General features: G+C 36.3%; 1 protein-coding gene across 2 annotated transcripts in view; it reads right to left on the bottom strand.

The window, feature by feature from the left end:
• DPH6 (diphthamine biosynthesis 6) overlaps positions 1–25,094 on the bottom strand; it is a 175,955-nt gene extending 150,861 nt beyond the window's left edge. For both annotated transcript variants that reach the window (XM_044230901.1, XM_044230903.1), the window contains exons 1-3: positions 25,038–25,094; positions 21,135–21,229; positions 8,789–8,982 (exon numbers count right to left, since the gene is read on the bottom strand). In XM_044230901.1, the coding sequence (XP_044086836.1) occupies positions 8,789–8,982; positions 21,135–21,229; positions 25,038–25,060 (312 nt within the window). In that variant the 5' untranslated portion in view covers positions 25,061–25,094. The remainder of the gene's footprint in view (positions 1–8,788; positions 8,983–21,134; positions 21,230–25,037) is intronic.
• Positions 25,095–25,661: the final 567 nt, after the last annotated feature.

The raw sequence follows: 25,661 nt of genomic DNA, 5'->3' as shown, positions 1-25,661 counted from the left end.
ATACGACAAAGACAAGGTAAACTACATCTCTAGAGATGAAGTAAAAGACTATAAGGCAGAAACATGCATCTAGTGTCTTAGACAACACAACTCCAAACTAGACAACTACATAAAGTTTCTAACCAAATAAAGTAAAATAGTCAGGAAAAAAGACAAAAAGTCAATAGGACACAAACAACAGAGTCTTTAAAGATAAGTCAAATATACTCAACATACTTTAAAATATATAGAGTATATGTTAAGATAGAAATTATAGTTCACAGAAGAGAAGAATACAGGGACATAAAAGTCAACTAGTGAATTTATAGAGAGGCACTGAATCAGGCAAAAAATAAAGAGTATACATGTGCATGTTTAATACACACACACTATCAGTGATACCAAGTAGAGAAAGTTCAAGGTTGAGGAGAAAGAATAATTATTTTGCTACAATGAGGGAGTCACATTTTCTAGATTTTAGGGGGAGTCTACAGATGAAGACTCTAGATCTGTGATAAGTTTACAAACTATAATAACTGACAAGCATAAGCCAATATTTTATTTCCAGACAGATCATCCATCATGAGCTTTCTATGTATGCTTGACTTTATTGTCTGAAGGGCCAGCAAAACACAGCCTCAATAAAATCACACCTGGGAGCCAAAATGACACTTGTCTGTGCTAATTGCAACTCTTCTGTTTGGGGTCCAGAATTGATACTAACAAAACATTTCTTGTGCCAAGGACCAGGTTTAATGTCCAAAATCTTGGGAACTGACAGGGCTTGAGGCAAGCTGTGCAATGCTGAAGAGCCAGGAGCAATCTGTATAGGGCTATGTGCCTATTTAATTAGCAGTATGTTTGGGTCCTCCCTGAAAATCTTAAGGCCCTCTTATAAGTTTCTCACACCCTACACCCTTTGGATTTGCTTTAAGCCACCCAACCATCTAAGGCTTTTTTCACCAAGATCCAAAGCGGAAAGAAATCCGCAGAGCAATTTTCCACCATAATAAGCATGTTTTCTAACATGCAGATACCAAAAACAATTTGAAAAAGTGTCTGCTTGGCATTTTTATAGAATATTCTGCAGCTGGAAATTATTCCTGGTACACTTAGTGGTTACACTGCCAAATCTGATAGGATATCTTATTTTGCAAAGTTTCATTATGATGCCTATTCCAAGTGTAAAAACAAAAGCAAATAAGCAATCCTACCAATGTCCTGAGAAAGAGTATAGGTATGGAGAGTGGACAAGTAAAAGACAGGAAATAGATAAATTAGAGCCAGTCTCACAGAAGGGTATGAGGTGAGAAGAAGTTCTTTAAAACAGAGATAAGAGTATAGAAAAGCACAGGCAAAGATTCAGACACAAAAAGCAATCTCCTGGAAACATAATCAGTTCATAACTTGAACCCAGAAATATGTGTGGGAATGACAGGATCAGACAGGTAGAGATGCAAGGGTCTCTTCTTAGAGTCTTTTTATGTCAGGATAATGTGTTTGTAGTTTGTCTTAATAATGGGTTATTTAAGTATTTGTGCAGAACAGCTGATGACAATATAGTAGAAGGGCTGAAAGGTACACAAGGCAATATTGAAGGCAAGTTGACAAATCTTCTCTTTTTGATAAGAATGAGACCAAAGGGTCGGATATCAGAAGCCACAGAGTAATATCAACAAGTACTAGGGATGTAATAGTGGTGGTTGGCATGGGAACTGAGAGAAAGTAGAAATCTAGTAGTGAGGCTCTAGGTTAGACTCAGGTGATAGGGTAAATGAGGATGATTTTAACTAAGAGGGAAATATAGGAAGTGGAGCAAGTTCACGCAGAATGAGAATGACTATGTTTTGAACTTGTTGAGTTTATCATGCCTATAGAATATTAAGGTAGAGAACTGATGAGCAAGCGAATACAAGTTCCAGAGTATAAGCTCACTGTTGTGGTTCCAATGATAAACTATTTTTGAAAGAGGTTAAGAGAGAAGGAGGGCAAGAAGAGATGGAGGAAAGGAGGGAGGGAGACAATAAAAGAAGAATCATTTAAGATGGTGCCCAAGTTTGTAAGCAGCTGAAACCTATTTATTTTTCAAGAAACCTGCTGCTTTTTACCTCTCTGACACCGTTTGCACTTCTACCAGCAACAGCCTGCTTTGTATTTGGGGACCCAATTTCCCCCAAGGGGTTCTGTTCTTCCCATAGAATCATAGTAAAATGAGGTTCCAGTAATCATGACTCCCATCTCTTGCTCCAGGAATGGCACATGACCTAAGTCAAGCCAGTCAAATGAAGTCATCTTCTCCCATTAATAACTAGCTAATGGATGATATAAGTCAGGCCACTGACAGTGAAATGTAACTAAATCTTCCTTTGAGTTATTTTAAAAGACTGGAGCTTTTCGTTCTAGATTTGAACCAGCAAGAATGTAACCGGGGGACGCCTGGGTGGCTCAGTTGGTTAAGCAGCTGCCTTCGGCTCAGGTCATGATCCCAGCGTCCTGGGATCGAGTCCCACATTGGCCTCCTTGCCCTGCAGGGAGCCTGCCTCTCCCTCTGACTCTGCCTGCCACTCTGCCTGTGCTCTCTCTCTCTCTCTCTGACAAATAAATAAATAAAATCTTTTAAAAAAAAAAAAAAGAATGTAACCGGGAGCCATCTTATAACTGTAAAGGTCTAATCAGAATGGAATCAACAGAAAATAAAAGAAACAAATGGAAATGGGGAAAAAAGACTTTGATTTTATTCTCTGTCGTCTGTATCTAGTTTTCCTGAAGCCAAATTTATCTTTGGGTTATTGTCAATAAATTTCTCCTTTTCTTAAAGGAACACCTGTGCACTGTTGGTGGGAATGCAAACTGGTGCAGCCACCAGTGGAAAACAGTATGGAGGTTCCTGAAAAAGTTATAAATAGAACTACCATATGATCCAATAATTTCACTACTGGATATTTACCCAAAGAATATAAAAACACCAATTTGAAAAGATATACGCACCCCTATGTTTACTGCAGCATTATTAACAATAGTGAAATTATGGAAGCAGCTCAACTGTCCACTGATAGATGAATGGATAAAGAAAAGGTGGTATATATAGTCCATGGAATATTACTCAGCCATAAAAAAGAATAAAGTCTTGCCATTTGCAATAACATGGATGGATCTAGAGAATATAATGCTAAGTGAAGTAAATCAGTCAGAGAAAGACAAATACAGTATGATTTCACTCATATCTGGAATTTAAGAAACAAAACAAATGAATAAAGCACAAAAGAGACAAACCAAGAAGGAGACTCTTAATTATAGAGAGCAAGTTCCCCTGTGGTTACCACAGGGGAGGTGACTGTGGGGGATGGGTGAAAAAATGAAGGGGATTAAGAGTATATTCATCATGAGAGCACTGGGTAGTGATAGAATTGCTGTATCACTATATTGTACACCTGAAACTAATAAAGCACTGTATGTTAACTACACTGGAATTAAAATTTTAAAAATTAACATGGAAGAAAACAAATAATACCCAAAAAGTAAATAAGTAAAATTATCTTTTTCGTTAAAACTGCTTGAATAGGACTTTCTACTTCCTGTAATCAAAATAAATCTAACCAATACAAAGAGTAAAGTGGCAACCACGATGTTTTCAAAAATATTAAGTTAAAATCTAGTTTTAAAAAATCAGTCAGTTATTTATAAACCTTTCTATCAACAGCAAACTTTCTATTTAAAAAAACAAAGACAGGGGCACCTCAGTGACTCAGATGGTTGGGCATCTGCTTTTGGCTCAGGTCATGATCTCCAGGTCCTGGGATCAAGCCGGTATCCAGCTCCCTGCTCAGCTGGGAGTCTGCTGCTCTCTCTTCTTTTGCCCCTCCCCCTGCTCATGTTCTATCTCTCCATATCTCTCTGTCTCAAATGAATAGATAAAATCTTAAAAAAAAATAAAAAAAATTTAAAAGACAACTACTCATTTATTTTTGTATTCAAATTACAATGAAAGTGTCAATTAAGCAATTTAAGATCATAGATAGCAAGATAAAATGCCTAATGAGAAAAAGAATATGAGAGGAAAAAAGTAGCAAGGATTAGAAGAGGAAGACTGAAAGTGAATATTCGACTTTGGGAAGAATATTAAGTGCATTCCATTAGAAAGAAATTAACACAGATTTCTGGATGAAGAGAGTTCATTAAAATGAAAACAAAGGTGTAACCTCTAGAAAACAAAGGGAATGTGGGGCAGGCAGGTGTCAAAAGGATTTCCATAAATTTCTTGAGTCAGCTGATCAAGAAGAAACAATGACTGACAAATCAGCATAAGAAGCTGTAACCCACTATTTGCATTGAAGAGAAGAAAGCCAAAGAAGAAAACAAACTAGGCTACATTATCCTGAACTCCAGACATAACAAGTGTGAGATGTGGGGCTGAAAAACTCTAAAATCAAAAATGTTCAGTCATCGGGGCACCTGGGTGGCTCAGTGGGTTAAAGCCTCTGCCTTCGGCTCAGGTCATGATCTCAGGGTCCTGGGATCGAGCCCCGCATTGGGCTCTCTGCTCAGTGGGGAGCCTGCTTCCTCCTCTCTCTCTGCCTGCCTCTTGCCTACTTGTGATCTGTCTGTCAAATAAATAAATAAAATCTTTAAAAAAAAAATGTTCAGTCATCTGTGCTCTTGCCTTATTTTTAGATACTAGATATGAATAAGTAACCAAAACAGTTGAGAAAAGACTACGACATGAAAGAGAAAAAATAAGAGAAAAGAACCCTAAAGAAAACATTAATATTTTAGGAAGCAAAGGACAGTGTTTAAAATTAATTTGTATTTTAAGAGGGATATAAGGATATTACATCTACAGAAAGAGAAACTAGCTATTATAAAAATGAAATTATCAATAAACAAGTAAAGTTACTGAATACCAAAAATATGCCTGTTAAGAAAGTAGGGAATTTTAAAAATAATCTTACGTAATGTACAACAAAACAACATAAGTGTAGGAAATAATGTGAGAAAAGATAAGAGACATGAAGATTCAATCTAGGATGTCTAATATCTGATCAGTAAGAATACCAGAAAAAGAGAATAGGGAGAATCAGGAGGGCAAATTATCAAACAAATAAAAGAAGAGGATTTCACAGAGCCATCCTCAAACTGCAATCCTATTGGCTCTGCTATTTTTTGTGTCAGATTTGACATCAGGTTTTTATCCACCTAGAAACAAAAGCCATAGCAGTTCAAGGTCTTACACCCACACATTCTTCTGTACTGGGGAAAGTGTTTATCTTCTGCCAACCATTCACCATCCTAGGCTTCATTCTATTTGATACACATAAGTTAACAAGGCCATCACCGATCTAATCGCTATAGTCAGGAGAATGCCATATTGTGACTGGCTTCCCCTGGATTAATACCAACTCTGAATGGTCCTTATGGGGAAGAAGACAGGGACATGCTGCCACTCAATAGGAAGCTTCAGAAGGGATACTAGAGAAACAACGTTCAATATCCAATGCATTGTTGTGACATTTCTGTACACCAACCATAAAGGCACAATCATAAAAGTTAACAGGGAGGAAAAAGACTCAGCTAAAAAGAACAAAAATCATATCAGCCGCAAAACTCTCATCAGCAAAATGCTAGCAGACCATGAAGCAGTATCTTCAATGGTTTAAGGAAAAATTATTTTTCAATCTAAAATTTTAAGTTTAACCAATGTATCCATCAAATGTGAGGGCAGAAAAGGAACGCTATCAAAATGTAAGGATTTCAAACTACCCTCTCAATGGAAGTTTCTTAAAGATGGACTCTGAAGAGAGGGAATAATATCAGAAACAGTAAGAAGGGCCTCCAAAACACTGGAGAAAGAATGAATATGTTAATCCTTAAATATATTCTCCAGCGGGATATGGTGTTTAAATGTATCCTTCAGTAACAATTATATTTCTCCTATGACTTAAAAAGAAAACACAAAGAATTTGAAAATTACCAGGAAAAAACCCAAGTTATCTATATGCCAAATTAATCCAGATGAAAACCATGGAGAAATTTTAATATTAAATAAATTCTAAAGAAAAAAAAAGCTTAGCTTATGAAAACCACGTTATCTTGTAACCTTGAAATATACATTTGTATCTACTTGTTATAATCACCTGGTCATCCATGAGATATAAAGGCTTATTACATTTCTAGTAGTTTTCAATACTTCTACAAAATAGTTAGGAAACTTAACTCCAAATTCTTCCAAGTCATTGTGACTTTTTTTCAGCAATTAGTCAATTATATACTTTGCAAAAAGAAACATCTCCTATTCAAAAATTAGTTCTAGTATTTTGTGGAAAAAAGAGATATAAGAACGAAAGATTGACTTACATATAAAAGTCACAAAACTGCAACCTGTTACAAATAAATGTTTATAATGAAAATGAGTCTAAATGCTTCCAATGCTCATTAATATTCAAAGATTAAAAAATGCAATTCCATCTTTTTCTTAGAATGAGTAAACACTAACTTGAAGAATTATAGCTTTTCTAGATTCATTTTTTTCCACAATTACTCAATTATTCGTTAGAATATGTAAGACCTCTATTGGAATCCTTATATGAGTGCTTCATAAATGGATTAAACTATAAAAGTCTGGTTATACAATATCTTCTACAAAAGCAATATATTTCCAATATTTATAGCCTTAAAATATCCTATAGTAAAACTAATATTTCTATACAGAAAAAGAAGGAACTATTTAGTCCCCGACAACTTGATAACATCTCTTTCAACTATAGTTATAATTATCATGTACGAACTTCCAAAGCAGTTGTCAAGATTTAACATTAGCATTAATTTATGTCATAACTGACGGTTACTATAAAGATAATGGGAAAGCATCCATTTCTCCAAAGACAGCATGGATCAAAAGGGAAATTTCTTCTTAATTACTACTAATCTGCCCATTTTTAATTAAATTGATTAGTAATTTATTATCTTTCCCTTTCTTGGAAGGCTGTTATTATCACATAGCTTCTCTAAAGTTATCAGTTATTAGTGATTTTTAAGCAATCCAATTACTTCTCATGTGAATCCCACCATTTTGTAATACTGGTTTATGCTAAAAACTTATTACCCAATTTCTTTGTACCCTGAAAAAGAAATTTTAAAAATGTAGACTTTGTACCTCAGTATTTCACACCTTAAAGTGAACAGTGTCAAGATCTTATTTATACAGAGAACACCATTTAAGTGGAAATTTTTATGCCTTTCTCCCTTGTTTAATAAGCAAAATAGTTGTTATTAATATGTATCTTCCCACAGGAAAGAAAGGAGCTCCCTGTAATTTCCTTTGAAAAATATATATTTCTTATACTATCTACAACTAAACAGTAAATTATGGCATTATTCCAAAAATTTTCCCTATCAGTGTTTTTTTAAAGGGTAAATAAAAATGAAAATGTTCTGACATACAAAATGAGATATATTTTAATTAAGCAAAATTTGAAAGAATTTAAGTGCTTCATATATTTTTCTTAATTAAAATCCTTAATTGGTATTAAGCTTTGATCAGTATCAAATTTTAAGTATAACACGGAAGTAGCTATTTGACACCAGCAAATTTTCATGACATTAGTTCATAATATAACTTCTGAAAAGCTGAGCTTCTATGAAGAATGAGAAAAATAAAATGCAATGCCTCTTGGTAGAAAGGACAGAAATCTTCCTTTCTTTGGTGAAAATATGCTAAGACAAGCAGGAAACATCAGCTTGTCTAATGAAATAGGGACAACAGTCCCTTTTTCATTAAATATGCCATGTATGAACTGACTACAGCTTACTGAAAAACACTTCATATTAAGAATACAAAATGTAATCAAATAGTTAACTATCAATGAGAATGAAAAGATAATGGCTTAATATAAAATAATCTCCATGAATTAACATATAATGAATATAGTATATATTAGATATATGAGTCCCAGGTTTTCTCTCCTAAATTTTCTGTTTGGAAAAATTAACAATCAATGCATAATGGTTGCTAAACTCTATGTGCTGGGGCTTAAGTATTTATTTATTTATTTATTTATTTTCTTTCAAGAGTTTTATTTACTTGAGCAAGAGGGGGAGAGTGAAAGGATGAGCAGATGAGGAACAGTGGGAGATGCAGACCCACTGCTGAGCAGGGAGCCTGATATGGGGCTTGATCCTGGGACTCCAAGATCATGACCTGAGCTGAAGGTAGGCACTTAACCAACTGAGCCACCCAGGTGCCCCAGGACATAAGTATTTAATTCATAACTCTCTTACTAGATTTAAAGCAAGGCTCAGTCTCTTGCTTTCATTAGGTCTATTTAAATTTCACCATACCAGAAAGGTCTTGCTTGACCACCCCTTGTCATCACTTCTTATCATTCTTGTCCATAATACACCAAGTGGATGATTTGCTTGTCTGTCTATTGTCCATCTGCTTCCACTGGAAAGTAAGCTACAGCAGAACAGGGCTTTGTCTGATCTGTTCATTGTTCTAGACACATCTCCAGTGTCTAGAACTATATACCACACACATAGTATACATTCAATAAGTATTTGCCCAGAAAAAAAAATCATGAAAAGATGACCAGCTACAAAATCCTAAGGAAAACTTAATTAAATATCATCTGACAATCCTGAATGCCAAACAATAACAAAAGTTTTGTTTTTAAATAGTATTTAATATAAAGGCATAATAAGTTTTCTTTTCTATCCAAAAAGATAAAATACCTTTTCAAAGAATAGTTGGGCCACTAACAGTTGTTATCTATTACTAAGTAATTCAGTTAATGTATTTGGTCACTGGGCATACCTTAACAAGTTTCAAAAGCTCATAGAGATCTTCGACCTCATCACCTTCGCATTTGGTATACACTCGTCCTGTATCCACACTCCTTCCTCTTATGGTGCGGCGGTAGAGAGGAAGACCCATTGCTTCTGCATACAAATCAACAGCATGATGACCCACTGTCTGATACATGTAGCTATCCAGTTCATCTGCCCCCACTGCAACAATGAAAGTGGAAATAATCAGTAAAACAGAATGAAAAAGAAAAGAGATTTGAAAGTCCATCTGAGTTTTACTGCTTGGACACTTACTACACTATCTATCTCTCTGCATTTACTAAGTGAAATAAAGGGGTAGAGTTGCACATTTGTCCATAGCTGCATCTACCTCACATCAGCTCTAGTCATCTGTATTGCTAATTACAAATACATATAAATTTTTAAAACTACATACAATGTTTAAAGAGAATAATATAGCCAATAAGTTTTAATTAGTTTATTTGATTAAAGATTTTATTACATAAATGTTTCTCAAATCATTCAAGGTTATTTACAAAGTCATCTAGAGTTTAGGAAAAAAAACCTTGACAAATACATAAATCACATGCTTTTGATATATTTTATATTCAGTATTTCAACAAGACATACAAAAATATATAAATTATGGGAGGGCACCTGGGTGGCTCAGTGTATTAAAGCCTCTGCCTTCAGCTCAGGTCATGATCTCAGGGCCTTGGGATCGAACCCCGCATTGGGATCTCTGCTCAGCAGGGAGCCTGCTTCCTCCCTCTCTCTCTGCCTGCCTCTCTGCCTACTTGTGATCTCTCTCTGTCAAATAAATAAGTAAAATTATATATATATATATATGTATATCTACACATATATATATAAATTAGGAGGCAGTCCAAGACAGCTGCATGAAAAGACCCTGAACTCAACTCCTTCCTCAGACATACCAGAACTATAGTTATGTATGGAATAATTCCCCGTGAATTCTAGCTGAATAGCTCCCTTCACAAGGGATAAAAGGGCCACATCAAGGTGGCAGAAGCAGACTCGATCTCACCCCAAACCCAGCAGTGATCTACAACAAGGAGGGAGCTTACAATACTGAAGCTTCTCTCTGAGGAGTGAAAGGTTTATGCAGTCTGACACCTCAACCCTGTAGGACCTGCACAGGAAAGACAAGGCCCCGAAAATATCTGGCTTTGAAAACCAGTGAGGCATACACCCAGGAGGACTGGGAGACTGCAGGGATTTGAGATGTTCATTTTGAGGAGCTTGTGCAATGACTCACTCCTCCCAGGACCCAGCACAAAGTCAGCAGTTTGAGAAACGACTGGATTATATGAAGATTTATCTAATGTTAAAGTGACTTTGAAGGGAGAGAGAAAAATGAGGACTTTCTTTGGAGATGGAGAGCACCATTTTCCCACTCTCCATCTCTCTTTACCTTGCTAGTACTGGTGGCAAGTGCAGGTGTCTGGCTCCCAATACTTTTCTCCTATGTGGGTAAAGTTATGGGCATGCCCCACCCTCAGGGCACTTTCCTGGCCCTGATAAATCCACAGGTGAACCCTACCTCCTTTTCCTGCATTGCCAAAGCTGTGGGCATGTCCTACCCCAGTGCTCCTCCCACATCTTGCTAAAGCCAAGAGTATGCTCTACACCCAGCGCTCTTCCCCCTGCGTCACCAAAACCATGAACAGCTCACCCTCAGCACTCTCCTGCAGCCTGACTAAAGCTGGCCACCAAGCACAGTCCACACAAGGGACACCCCTTGATCACTGCAACCCGGTAGCCAAAGGGGCTTCTGTTTCTGGGCCCCACAACCAGAGAGACAGTTCTGCACAGGTTACCAAACCCACAGCACTGCACAGACAGCAGACTGAACTCATCTCAAGTCTGCCTGTGAAAACGGCCCATCTACCTGTCCTGGAGCTTCAACCTGAGGGACAGGCTTCATGTTAGTCACATATTGAGAGATTATAGAGGTGCTCTCAGGGACCACAGGCAGGGAGATGAGCCCTGCCTTCTTTGAGCCCCAACATGGCCTTGTCACAGTCACTACTACCTCCCAGAAAGAAGCTTATACACTTGTCAGAAGCCCTGCTTTTTGTAACTGTTGCCCAAGGGACACATCCAGGTCTCCCGGTCTGGCAGCAGAGTTTACTCTTCTGGTCCCACAGAAATGTATATATTTGCATTCTTCAAAAGCTGCTGCCTGAGGATCTAGAGTCCAGAAACTAGGTCTTGATTAAGATCACTCTATTTGGAACACTGACAGATCTTGGCACACCTTCAACAATGGGGACCTATCAAAAATAAATAAGTCTATTTAGACAATCACAAAAATTTAAGAGACAACCAAGAGCTAGGGCAAAGTTGAACAACAAGTTCATCTCCTATAGAAGTCCACTCCTTTAAGACTAGAAGAGTATCTGTTTCATCTAATAATAGAGCAAACAAAGAGAGTAAAGCAAAATGAAGAAACAGAGGAATATGTTCCAATTGAAAGAATAAGAAAAAACATCAGAAAAACATCTTAATGAAGCGGAGTTAAATAATTTACCTGATAAAGAGTTCAAAGCAGTATTTATAAAGATGTTCACTGAATTCAAAAGAAGAACGGATGAGCGCAGTGAAACTTCAACAATGAGACAGAAAATATAAGAAACTACCAAACAGAAGTCACAGAGCTAAAGAATACAAAAACTGAACCGAAAAATACACTACAGGAGTTTAATAGCAGACTAGAAGAAGTAGAAAAAGTGATCAGTGAGCTGCAAGACAAAGCAATGGAACTCACCCAAAAAGAGCAGTAAAAAGAAAAAAAAAATAAGTGAAGATGGTTAAAATGACTTATAAGACAACATTAAGGGTAATAACATTCATATTACTGAGGTCCCAGAAGGAGAAAAGAGAAAGAAGCAGAAAGCTTATTGAAGAAATAATGGCTAAAAACTTCCCTAACCTGAGGAAACAGACATCCAAGTCCAGAAAGCAAAGAGAGTTCCAAATAAGATGAATCCCCCAAAATGCATACCAAGACACATTATAATTAAAATATCAAAAGGTAAAGATAAAGAGAGAATATTAAAATCAGTAAGAAGGGGCATTTGGGTGGCTCAGTCCTTAAGCATCTGACTTCAGCACAGGTCATGATCCCAGGTTCCTTGGATCGAGCTCTACAGGTTCCCTACTCAGAGGAAAGCCTGCTTCTCCCTCTCCCCCTCCCCTTGCTTGTGTTCCTTCTCTCGCTGTTTCTCTCTCTCTGGCAAATAAATAAATAGATAAATAAATAAATCTTTTAAAAAAGAAAAGGTAGTAAGAAAATAAACTAGTTACATACAAAGGGAACACCCCCTCCCCCCCATAACACTATCACCTGATTTTTCAGCAGAAACTTTGCAGGCCAGAAAATAGTATCAAAATATACTTAAAGTGCTGAAAGGGAAAAGAAAACAAAACAAAATAAACAAAGCAAAGCAAAACAAAACCTCCAACCAATAATAATCTACCTAGCAAAATTATCAGTCAGAATTGAAGGAGAGATAATGATTTTTCCAGACAAGAAAAACTAAAGGAGTTTACCACCATTAAACTGGGTTATAAGAAACTTTAAATGGACTTCTTTAGGGTATAATGAAAAGGCACTATCTAATAACGAGAACACATATGCAAGTAAAAATCTAATGGGTTAAGGCAAATATATAGTAAAGAGAGTGAATTAGCCATTTATAAAATCAACATAAAGGCTGAAGAGCAAAAGTAGAAACATTAACTATAATAGTCAGTTTAGGGATATACAAGATTAAAAGATATCCAATATAATATTAAAAACACAGAGTGTAGGGGAGGGAACATAGCTTTTAAAATGCATTCAGATTAAAGTTGCTATCAACATAAAACAGACTGCTATATATAGACTGTTAGGCATATAGGAAACTCATGGCAACCAAAAACCAAAAATCTATAGTAAATACACAAAAGATAATAAGAAAGGAACCTAAACATAATGCTAAAAAAAAAAAGGCATTAAACCACAAGGGAAGACAGCAAGAAAAGAAGAAATTAACAGAGAGAAACTACAAAAAAAAGCAGGAAACTTAACAAAATGGCAATGTTATATACCTATCAATAATAACTTTAAATGTAAAGGGACTACATTTTCCAATCAAAAGGCACAATGTAACTGAAAGGATTTATTTAAAAAAAAAAAAAAAGGCAAATCACAAGGCTCATCTCTTTTGCCTAAAAGAGACTAACTTTAGATTAAGGACACACAAAAGAAGGAAATAAAGGGAATGGAAAAGATATTCCATACAAATGGAAATAAAGCTGACAAAACAGACTTTAAAACAAAGACAGTAACAAAAGACAAAAAGCATCATATAATGATAAAAGGATCAATCCAAAAAGATGTAAAATTTGTAAATGAAGAACCTAATTATATAAATATTACCAGATCGAATATTACTAGACTAAAAAGAGAAATGAACAGTAATACAATAATAATAGAGAACTTTAATACCCCTACTTACAGCAATAAATTGATCATCCAGAGAGAAAAATCAACAAGGAAATATAAGCCTTAAATGAATGACACAAGACCAGATGAACTTGATAGATTTATAAAGAACACCCTATCCAAAAGCAGCGGAATACATAGATTCTTCTCAAATGCACATGGGACTTTCTCCAGGATAGATCTCATGTTAGACCAGAAAAAAACTCAATAAATTTAAGAAGTCTGAAATAATATCAAGCATCTTCTCTAATGGTATGAAAACTAGAAATGGTATGAAAACTAGAAATCAATTACCAGAAGAAAACTGGAAAGATCACAAGTATGTGGAGATTAAACAACATGCTACTGAACTAATGCATCAATAAAGAAATCAAAGGGGAAGTCAAAAAATACCTTGAGACAAATGAAAATGGAATTAAAACAATCCAACATCTATGGGATGCAGCAAAGGCAGTTATTAGAGGATAGTTCATAGCAATACAGACCTACCTCAAGAAACAAGACAAATCTCAAATGCACAATTTAACTTAACATCTAAGAAACTAGAAAAAGAATAAACAAAGCCCAAAGTTAGAAGTAAGGAAACAACACAGAGTATAGCAGAAATAAATGAAGTAGAGACTAATAAGACAAAAGAAAAGATCAATGAAATTAAGAGCTGGTTCTTGGAAAAGATAAACAAAATTGACAAATCATCTAGATTCAGGAAGAAAATAAGAGGACTTTGAATAAATAAAATCAGAAATGAAAGAGGACACGTTACAACTAATACCACAGAAATACAAAGGACCATAGGAGTTACTAAGAACAATTATATGCCAATTGGGCAATGTAGAATGAATGTTTTTAGAAACATATGGTCTTCCAAAACTAAATCATGAAGAAATTGAAAATATGAAGAGACTGATAACTAGTAAGGAGACTGAATCTGGAATCAAAAACAAAAAATAACATAAGACCAAATGGTTTCACTGGTGAACTCTACCAAACTAAAAAAAAAAAGGTTCTATACTTATCCTTCTCAAATTCCTCCAAAAAAAAAAAAAAAAAAAAACCTCAAGAATACTTCCAAACTCATTTTACAAGGCCAGCTTTACACTGATAACAAACCAGAGCAGAATACCACAAAACAAGAAAATAACAGCCAAATATCCCTAATGAACATAGACACAAAAATTCTCATCCTGAATTCAGTAATATATTAAATACAATATATTAAAAGGAACATACACTATGATCAAGTGAGATTTACTCCAAAGTAATAAGATGGTTTAACATCTGCAGATTAATTAACAGAGGCACCACATTAGCAAATGAAGGCTAAAAATCATATGATCACCTCAACAGTGTAGAAAAAACATTTGACAAAATTTGGCATCCATTATAATAAAAATTCTCAGCAAAATGGATATAGAGGGAATGTACCTCAACATAATAAAGGCTATATATGACAAGACCACAGCTAGCATCATACTCGATGGTGAGAAGTTGAAAGCTTTTCCTCGAGGATTGGATGAGACCATTCTCATCACTTTTTTTAAAAAAGATTTTATGTATTTGAGAGAGAGAGCGTGAGTGGAGAGAGGAGCAGCAACAGAATCTCAAGCAGACTCCACACTGAGCACAGGGCTCAACACGAGTTTTGATCCTACAACTTATGAGATCATGCCCTGAGCCAAAATCAAGAGTTGGATGCTTAACTGACTGAGCCACCCAGGCACCCTATCACTCTCATTGCTTTTATTCAACATAGTCCTGGAAGCCCTGGACACAGCAATTAAGCAAGACTTTTAAAAGTCCACATTAGGAAGAACTGTCACAATTGCAGATGACATGATACTATATAGAAAAAACCCTACGGACTCCACAAAAATATTAGAACTAATGAATGAATTCAGAAAAGTTGCAGGATACAAAATCAGTATACAGAAGTCTGTCACATTTTTATACACTAATGACAAACCACCAAAGAGAAATTAAGAAAATAATTCCATTTACAATTGCATCAGAAAGAATAAAATACCTAGAAATGAATCTCACCAAGGAGGTAAAAGTCCTGCATACTGAAAACAATAAAATATTTGTGAAAGAAACTGAAGAGGACACAAATAAATGCAAAGATATTCCATACTTGTGGGTTGGAAAAACTAACATTGTTAAGATGTCCATACTACCCAAAACAATCTATAGATTCAATGCAATATCTATCAAAATTCCCATGACATTTTCACAGAACTAGACCAAATAATTTTAAAACTTACATGCAACCACAAAAAGACCCTGAATGGCCAATCTGGAGAAAGAAGAGCAAACAAGGAGGTGTCAAGCTCCTTGACTTCAAACTGTTCTACAGAGCTATAATAACCAAAACAATATGGTATTGGCATAAAAACAAACACATAGATAAGGGGAAAAGAATAGTGATCCCATAAATAAATCCACAATATATGGTAAATTACTTTACTACAAAGTAGGAGCCAAGAATACACACTGTGGAAGGGATAATCTCTTCAATAAATGGTACTGAGAAAGCTGGACAGCCACTTTCAAAAGAATGAAACTACATATATCATATACAAAAAGAATTCAAAATAGATTAAAGACTCGAAAAAATTAGAATTAAAAATAGAGGGGCGCCTGGGTGGCTCAGTGGGTTAAGCCGCTGCCTTCGGCTCAGGTCATGATCTCGGGGTCCTGGGATCGAGTCCCGCATCGGGCTCTCTGCTCTGCGGGGAGCCTGCTTCCTCCTCTCCCTCTCTCTGCCTGCCTGTCTGCCTGCTTGTGATCTCTGTCTGTCAAATAAATAAATAAAATCTTAAAAAAAATATATATATATATGAAAGACCTGAAACCACAATAGTTCTACAAGAAAACACAGATGGTAGGTTCTCTGACATTGGTTTTGGCATTGAATTTTTGGATTTGATTCCAAAAGTAAAACTTAGCAAATGGGACCAAACCAATCTAAAAAGCTTCTACCCAGCAAAAGAAACTATCAACAAAATGAAAAAGGAACCTGCTGAATGGAAGAAAATATTTGCAAATCATATACCCAATAAGAGGTTAATAGTCAAAATATGTAAAAAAAATGTATACAGCTTGAGAGCAAAACAAAACAACCGAAACAATCCAAATAAAAATGGTCAGAGAATCTAAACAGACATTTTTCCAAGGAAGAATAGAGATGACCAAATGGCACATGAAAATATGTTAAACATCACTAATTATGAGAGAATTGCAAATCAAAACCACAATGACCACTGAATACTGCCTAGAATGGCAATTATCAAAAAGATAAAAAATGACAAGCGTTGGAGAGGATGTGGAGAAAAGGGAATCCTTCTACACTATCAGTGGGAATGTAAACTGATACAGCCAATATGGAAAAAGAGTATGGAGATCACTCAAAAAATTAAAACTACCACTACCATATGATCCAGCAATTACCTCTGGGTATTTATCCAAAGAAAACAAAAATGTTTCAAAAAGATACATGCACCCTCATGTTCACTGCAGCATTATTTGCAATTGCCAGGATATAGAAATAATATAAGTTTCTATCAGTGGACAAATGGATATAGAAGATGTGGCATATATACTGCTACATACAAGGGTATTATGCTAAGTGGAATAAAGTCAGATAGAGAAAGAAAAATATTAAATGACTTCACTCACATGTTGAATTTAAAAGAAAAAAACAAAAAACAAAAACAAAATCATACAGATAAAGAGAACAGATTTGTGGTTATCAGAGGGAAAAGAAATTGAAGGAGGATGGGCAAAATGGGTGAAGGTGGTCAACTGTGTGGTGATGGATGGTAAGCTGATGTGTTGTGGTAATCACTTTGTAGTTTAAACAAATACTGAATTATTACATTGTGTACCTGAAACTAGTATGTTATATATACCAATTATATGTTATATATCCCAATAAAAATAATAAAAAGTTACCATATCTCAGGTGGAGCCATAAGTTTTGTAATATATTTTAAATAAAATTGTCTATCTTAGAAAAGAAAACAAAATTCAATATTGTTAGTTAAATATGAGTACAGAAACATAACTTAAGCTAAGCAATAACACAATCATGGTTGTCACAAGAGTCCACAAATACTGATATAGGTAAAATAAATGAGTTACATCAGACTTTTTGATGATACAAATAAACTGACAAATATAATGGAACAAACTTTTTGATCTTATACATTTACTTTTTAGTAAAAAGAATCATGAATGTACAAAATATTATTTGCAAATATTCATCATAGCATTATTCACAATACACTAAAACTATTGTGTATTCACATAATGAAATACTATGCAACCATTAATATAATTTTGAAGAAAAGCATTTTCTTTTTTTTTTAATTTATTATTGAAGTATAATTCACATACAATGTTGTATTAATTTCAGGTGTGTAATAAACATAGTCACCATCTGCCACCATGTAACATTATTACAATATTATTAACTATATTCCCTATGTTGTGCTTTACAACCCGATCTGATAAATATATCTGTATCTCTTAACCTAATTCATCTATTTCACCCATTCCCTCCATCAGGTCTGAACGCAACTCACACATCATACTGGCTCCCATGTACTTGCATTATTATTATGTAACTGTCTATTCCTGGCCACAGTAGGAAGTAGAGATATAGCCAAAGTCACCTAAAAACCTTTCAGCTTAATCTCATCTCAGACTTAGACTGGATCTATAAATGTATTAGTTTTAAAGTATATTGATGCAACTGAATTTATATATTTAAAGAATTCTGAGTTTTTGAGCAAGAAACCTCCTGATGTCAGCTAATAATTACAACATTTTACTGACTGGGGTGCTTGGGTGGTTCAGTGGGTTGAGCATCTGACTCTTGATTTCAGCTCCTGTCACTCTCAGTCTTGAGCCCCCTGTCTGACTCAGTGCTCAGTGCTCAATGGGGAGTCTACTTGGGATTCTCTCTCTCCCTCTCCCAATTCCCAACCCCCCACCCCTGCCCCTGCTCATGTGCTTGTGCTCTCACTCTTTACCTCTCTCTCACTCTCTCTCTGATAAATAATAAATCTTAAAAGAACAACAACAACATTTTACTGACTTCAAAAACCTAGAAAACAATTTTCCTTTAAGGCTCCATTTAGTCCTAACCACAATGTAACTTGTATTAATGGAACCTACATTGCAACAATGCTATGAGATCAGATAAAACCAAAAGGCTCCCCTGTTGCCTGAAGCACCTCAATTAACATGCCACAAAAGTTCCTACTACATAAAGAGATGGTTTTGTGAATTTTAAGACAAGTTCACATTATCCCCATTGATGGGAATAAATTCCTTTTCAGACTACCCATTGAAAACCCCGTGCCATGAATTCACTCTAACAAGTTTTATACTGGAGTCCTCTCTACCAGTTATTCCTTATTAAGATTTCTTTTGCAACATGTTTGGGGGACAGGGGAAAAAGTCAATCAATGAAACATTCAACGATCCACCAACTTCCTGCTGACTTTAAATCAAGATTAGCTAAACCCTTTCCATCTACTAACCCACAACCATCTATTCTCTTCCACTACAATTACTACAGTTTCAGCTGATTTTCCAGCCTTTACTTCATAAGATTTTAATTCCATTTACTATTGAATTTTTTCCTCACTAACAGTATTCTAAGTAAATGTCTCCACACCATTCTGAGGTATAATTTAGAGATACACTTTGTTTATCATTTTACCCATCCTGCCAGTGAACCATGAGACATGGAAGATTATACATTAATGATTCAGTACAAAGTCACTATAATAATTCAAGTAGAAAAGCTTAAGACAAGATCGAAACTCCAGGAAGGAAAATTATATCATTGTATGTATTATATATGATACAAACTTCTGCCTTTTAAATATCAAGACCTCCCAAACAGAAAGCTTAAAAAACCCACTTGCCCAATTAGCTACAAGGAGTAAGGGAATTTCTTCCTTTTGATAATAGAAAGTAAGTCTACAACAAAATTCTGCTTCTTCTTTTACAATACAGAAGTTCCAATATGTTCCCACTCACCCTTAGTCAAAAAGTTTTCTCTTTATCATTTAAAGTCAGAAAAAAAGGTCATTTTCCACACATTTCTAAAATGCTATTATTATTCATCATTGCAATCCTAGTGCAAAATCCTAGAGTATGTGTTTCCCCATGACCCTCTATAAGACCCATTTTCTCTTCCTATAAAATATTTCTAACCTCTGTCTTCCCACATCACTTTCAGCATTACTTGGGTCTTAAAATGTGAAGGAAAGAAATTTCAAGTATCTGACTGAAATACCTGCTTGCTCTTCCAGGCCTAATTCTAGTTAGGTCATTATTCATCTGTCCACCAGTAACAGAGTAAATGCCTACCAGAGGCACAGAGCTGTCCCAAGTGCTGAGGTGCAATTAAAACATAGAAGATACAGAAAAGAAACATAGAAGATATGACCTTCCTCTCAAGAATCTTAAAAGCAATCTATTTGGGGATAAAAGTCAAAGACCAAATAGATCGACAACAACTGTAAAATGATATAAAAACAAAAATTCAACAGACTGGCAGCCTTGAGGAAGGAAGGAAGGAAGAAAGAAAAAAGGGACATATTTAGCACTAGATTCAGATTCAACTAAATTTACTGGATGCTTACTTCATGCCAGGAACTCTAATTAGTGTTTTCACATATACTACTCATTTAATTCATCCTAAAATAACAATAGAGCAAAAGCATGGTCTTGAAAAAAGCTGAGTAAAGGGGATGATAAAAAGATCTTACTAGAAGAGCCATGTGGAGAAGCAGTTTAAATAAAGTCAGACAAATGTTAATCTCTCCCTATTGTACTTAACAGATAGTATCTATAGTTATATGGGTATAATAGAACAGTATAAAACACAAATTGGTGTATATTTTTCTTTTATTTAAATTCTAATTGGGGGGAAAAAAAACACCCAGATGTGGCAATAGATGTTAACTAATCTTCTTGCGGTAATCATTTTGCAATATACACAAATACCAAATCATTAACTTGTACAGCTAAAATTAATATAATGCTGTGTCAGTCAGATCTCAAAAAATAAAAGAAATTACTGAAGGTTGAATCCTAACATCCATTGTTCAAATTGTGTTCTCACTGGGAACTGGTCTCACTGCAGATGTAATTAGTTAAAATGAGATCATTAGGGTGGCCTTTTAATCCATTAGACTCATGTCCTTACCCACAGAGGAAACTTGGACACCGACAAGGACACAGGGAAAACCAACTTTCTGATAAAGGAAATTTCATGGGGAAGAAAACTGAGAAACACAGCTAAAATGAGGTCTGTGAATTATCTGTGGATGTCCTTGTTATCACAGGCAAATAAAAAGCAGAAATGTGTTGCTTTATGCCTCTCTCAAGTCTTACATGTTTAGCTTACATCTAAGATGGATCATTTATCAATATATGTCTTACTTCTCAAGCTCCTAGAGGTTGTATCTTATTTATCTGTGTGTTGGTCAAAACACTTGGGAGTTTTATGGAGGAACAACAGTACACACTGAAGATTCAAGGGTTCAAGTCTCAGCTCTGCAAGTTTGATCTAGCTATTTACCTTGGACAAATTTATAAAACTGTGAGTCTCAGTATCCTTGTCTAATAAAGCTCTCTAGGAGTTCTTATGAAGATCAAGGACATGTAATTAAAAACATTTAGCATAGAACCTAGCATCTAATTAGGTGCTAAATATATATTAGTTCTATTTTTGTCTTTGCATGCTGTACACAATAGAATGCAATTATGAAGTTGGAGTTCCAGTCCTTTAGAGAACTTCCTATTAAAGGTATACACTTACCTTGGTTTTCAGCTGGTCTCAGATTTGCTAAAGCAACAATCTGATGCCCAGCAGCAATGCACTGCATCATATTATAACAGCTATCCTTCCCACCACTAAAAAAGAAATAAAAAGATAAATATCAGGTTACTGACCATTATTAAACATAGAATCATTAGATATCAAAATATATTTACTCAACTTTTCTGAATACTTGAGAGGCTGCTATACAATTAAGATACAAAAAAACACAAGTAATTTCCATCACATAAGAAAACTGAGCAAATGAATCTGAATGTCTAAGGCTACTATTCATAAGGGCTTATGAAATTATGTGCCATTATCAAAGATCACTCTCAACAAAATACAGTAACCTTGGTTTATAATAGTGGCTTTCCTTTATATACAAAGGGCTTCAAAAATTTTTTAAAAATGATTTCATTTTACAATCTAGCTAAAGAGCTATTATATATATTCCTCAGATGAAATTCTCTATGGAAAAATAGAAAAAGATCTATTCTGTTCTCCTGTCAGAAATCTAACAATTTGCCACCATCACCAACTAAAGGGTCTAATTAAAGATTTGAGATCCAATCTAATGACAAAGTTTGATGTACTGGGTGGGTTCACATTCTGGAGAGATAGAAAACAAAATGCTAAAATACACTGATGAACTTAAACATCAGTACCATTAGTACTTTAGCCATCACTATCCAGATGCTGGCAGGGTATGCTTGAGCGTTAGAGCTGATAAACAGATTGAAAGAACTTGTAAATTCTAGGACCCATATCTACTGAAAGCAGGGGCATATAACTTAGTCAAGACAAGTAGTTTCATCTATAACAAGGCTGAATGACAACCTTTATGTCAATGGCAACCTTTATGACAAGTTCATCCATAACAAGGTTGAATAGCAACCTCTATTTTGGTTTAAACTGTATTGCTTCTCACTATACATATTTCTTCCTTTCTTATCACTGCCTCTCTTCCCACTCCCCCTTCCCTTTCTTTCTAATTTTTGCCTAAAATCTGCAAGTGTATCTACAGGAAATAGATATATTCACAGCCCAAGAAACTTTTTTTTTTTAAAGATTTTATTTATTTATTTGTCAGAGAGAGAGGGAGAGCGAGCGAGCACAGGCAGACAGAGAGGCAGGCAGAGGCAGAGGGAGAAGCAGGCTCCCTGCCGAGCAAGGAGCCCGATGTGGGACTCGATCCCAGGACGCTGGGATCATGACCTGAGCCAAAGGCAGCTGCTTAACCAACTGAGCCACCCAGGCATCCCCAGCCCAAGAAACTTTTAAAGAGACTGTTCGTCCTAGAAGCTAGTCCTTTTGCCTTATATTTTAGTTCCCAACATTTATCTGCTTCTACTATATCAAATCATTAACTACTGTTCAGAACTTCTCATGGGGAGACCTTAAGAGGCACAGTAAAATTATACATTATTCTCCCTTTTCTCAGACTCTGATATTCCATTATTATATCTTCCACAACTTCCCCTATTGAACTTCACTGCTCAATTTTCTCAAGACAAAAAGATTTGGCTAATTCTTTAGACTATTTAGAACATCAAAGATGAACAGGTATACAACCACAATTACAATTCTTTAGAATACTAAAGATTAAAGGGCATCATCTACAATCAGAACTCAGCTTTATAATTCACTTGAAAATTTGCTAAAATTTCAAACATGGTTTTAAAACTGTATTTCCCAGGTGCACCTGGGTAGCTCAGTCAGTTAAGCATCTGCCTGCCTCTGACTCAGGTCATGATCCCACGGTATTAGGATCAAACCGAGCATCAGGCTCCCTGCTCAGCTGAGAGTCTGTTTCTGCCTGTGCCCCTGCTCCTGCTCTCTCTCTCTCAAATAAATGAATAAAATCTAAAAAACAAAACAAAACCCAAAAAACCAACCAAACAAACAAAAAAACACAGTTATTTCCCAAACTGTGTTCTATGGAACACTAGTGTCCAGCAAAGATTTTAAGAACAAAAGGTTTAAGGAATGCTGAGTAACTTACTCACATTCAGAATATTACAAAGTACATAAGCATGTTAGGTGAGAAGTCCTATAAAAAAGATCGAAATTTTAGTTCCCAACTCTGGTATACTAAGCAGTTACTCAATGTGCCTGGGTACATGCTTCATTATAAAACTAGAGAATGGTTTAGCTAGTCTTCAAGCTGTCATTCAACTATAAAACTGACTAATTCAATCTTTTGTGTATAAGGAGAACAATGTTCTTTATGTTCTAAAGATATTGTGAGAATCTTGGTTTCACTTACTCCTTAGAGCACACAAACATATTCCATCTCTCATTTTAGTACACATACACACACACACAAGATATATTACAAATAGATCCACTGTATTTAAGTTTAAATTCATATATATTCAAATATATATTCATATAAATGTATGTATTATGTATGCATTCATATTCATATATAAAATTGTTATATATTCATACTTACAGCATTCATTCTCCTAACATTTATACATTTATATATATTTCTTACAATCTAGCAAGAATTTTCCAACATTGCCATTTTTAAGTAATTTCCTTTTTTATAATAGAGTAATATATGCACATTACTGAATATTTACTGTAATGGATTACAGCAATCTTCTATCCTTCCTTCCAAGATCTCAATCTTCAGTTGCTGTGTCTTACTTCAGCTAAACTTTAGGCAAATCACATATGATGTGAATTACTCATTTCCTGAACTACTTTTTATTCTTGTCTATTTGATCAAATGAAGACCACAGTGGTCAGAGATTAATCACTTACTTTACGGAAGAAATTTACTGAATAACAGTAATTAGTCTGACGTTATAGAGTCCCCAAAATGGCACTGAAGTAAAATAAATTGGAATATTCCAATCACTACAGAAGGGATTCAAATGTTACATCAAGAGTTCTTAATAGGTCACTATTGTTAGCCAGTATCAATCAACTAGGACATTGAACAAAAACGTGTATGAAATACTCAATGGGTTTACAAAAGAAAATGTGGTTTGTTGTGTATTTCAGATACTCTGTACAGGTCCAAACCTCATCAAATATTCAAGTACTGCGTCTATAGTCCCTTTTTAATGTTACTAAGTTTACTTTTGCTTCAGCTTACAGATTGCATATGGAAACATTTAAACTGACCTGTCTTTAGTTTTTTTAGGACTTACTTGAGACACCTAAATATAACGCGTTACTATAGATTTAAAACTTCTTTTGGAATAGACTGTTACCATAGGTCAATCTAAAAGCACTTAAGGTGTCTGTAGCAAAAGCAATTAGATCTAGGATAAAACTAACACAATTCCATTTTAACCCCGAGGGAAGAGACCCTTTTCCTGTACTTGAGCCCGAGGTAAAACACACCTTTGTCGTAATCAGGTGAGACAGGGGTGGCCTTAAGTGGGAGGGGCCTTGAGCTATTAACAACCTCGGGAGAGAAAGGCGGACCCGAAGGACCGAGCAGAAAGACTGAAGGAACTATTGTAGAGAACTGAGTGAAGCCGTGGCTCTCAAAGGTCACTGCCCATCACACTTTTTAAGAATGCAACCCTGGGCCATGTCACAGTAGTGAAACCAGCGTTCTGGCGGGAGACGCAGACATGGGTGGGTTTTAAAGTACCCCTGTGAATCCAAGTTTGAGGGCCAGGAAAAAACAGAGAGGCGGGGACAGGCACACAGGACGAGCGCCAGTCCCAGGCGGCGGGACACGCCGGGCCAAGCAATGGCCTGAAGACTCCGCCTCTTCCTGTGGCCGGGAGGAGCCGCTGGATGCCCCGACACGCGGTTCCTGCAAAAACACTCTTTTCCGCGCAACCGAAAGCGCCGGCTGCAGCTCCCACCAATCAGCAGGAAAAGATGACAGGCTGGCAGGAGAGGAGGAAGGCCACTCCGGCGCCGCGTTACCTGATCAGAGCCGCGACCCTCATGCTGGGCTCAGTGCGCGTGCGTGCGGCGGGCGGGGGCGGGAGCCGGGGAGTCGCCGCCGTAGCCGTAGCCGCCGCCGCGGCCCGTCGTGACGCGCACCGGGGCCTCGCGCGGGTGTTCGCCTCGCCGCCTGTCAGCGGCCCAGCGCGGCGACCCTTGGGGCTGCCTGCAGGACGCCTGGCCGGAGAAGACGCGCCATATCGGCGCCTTGTCCCTGTGACAAGGACCTCCTGGCCCAGAAAAGATTGCTATTTAGGCATGGCCTGACCACCTAAGTGAGGGCACTGAAGCTGCTCGGGGAAGGGCAGGGTCGGCGTCGCCGGGCCCTAGTGCGGTGGCCGTGGATTTGTTTCGGTAGGAGAATATTCAAAGTCACTTGTGTTGCAAATTGAAACACTTTGAACGTGCAGAGGGAGAGGAAGTTTGCCTTTACTTCCTCAGCCACCTGCAAAAAACTAACTGCACCGTTTAGTGGTTTTTTGTTTTTGTTTTGACCTTCTATGTCCTCTATGGAACGAACTAGCCCCCTGACCTTGAAGTTCCGTGGGGTTTGAACCTTTGCGTAGTACAAAAGCTGAGAAGCCAGAGAAGGCTCCTTCCGGA

This window comes from Neovison vison, chromosome 13 (genome assembly GCF_020171115.1).
Source record: "Neovison vison isolate M4711 chromosome 13, ASM_NN_V1, whole genome shotgun sequence".
Lineage (NCBI taxonomy): Eukaryota > Metazoa > Chordata > Mammalia > Carnivora > Mustelidae > Neogale > Neogale vison.
This window is presented reverse-complemented; position numbering and strand designations above follow the sequence as displayed.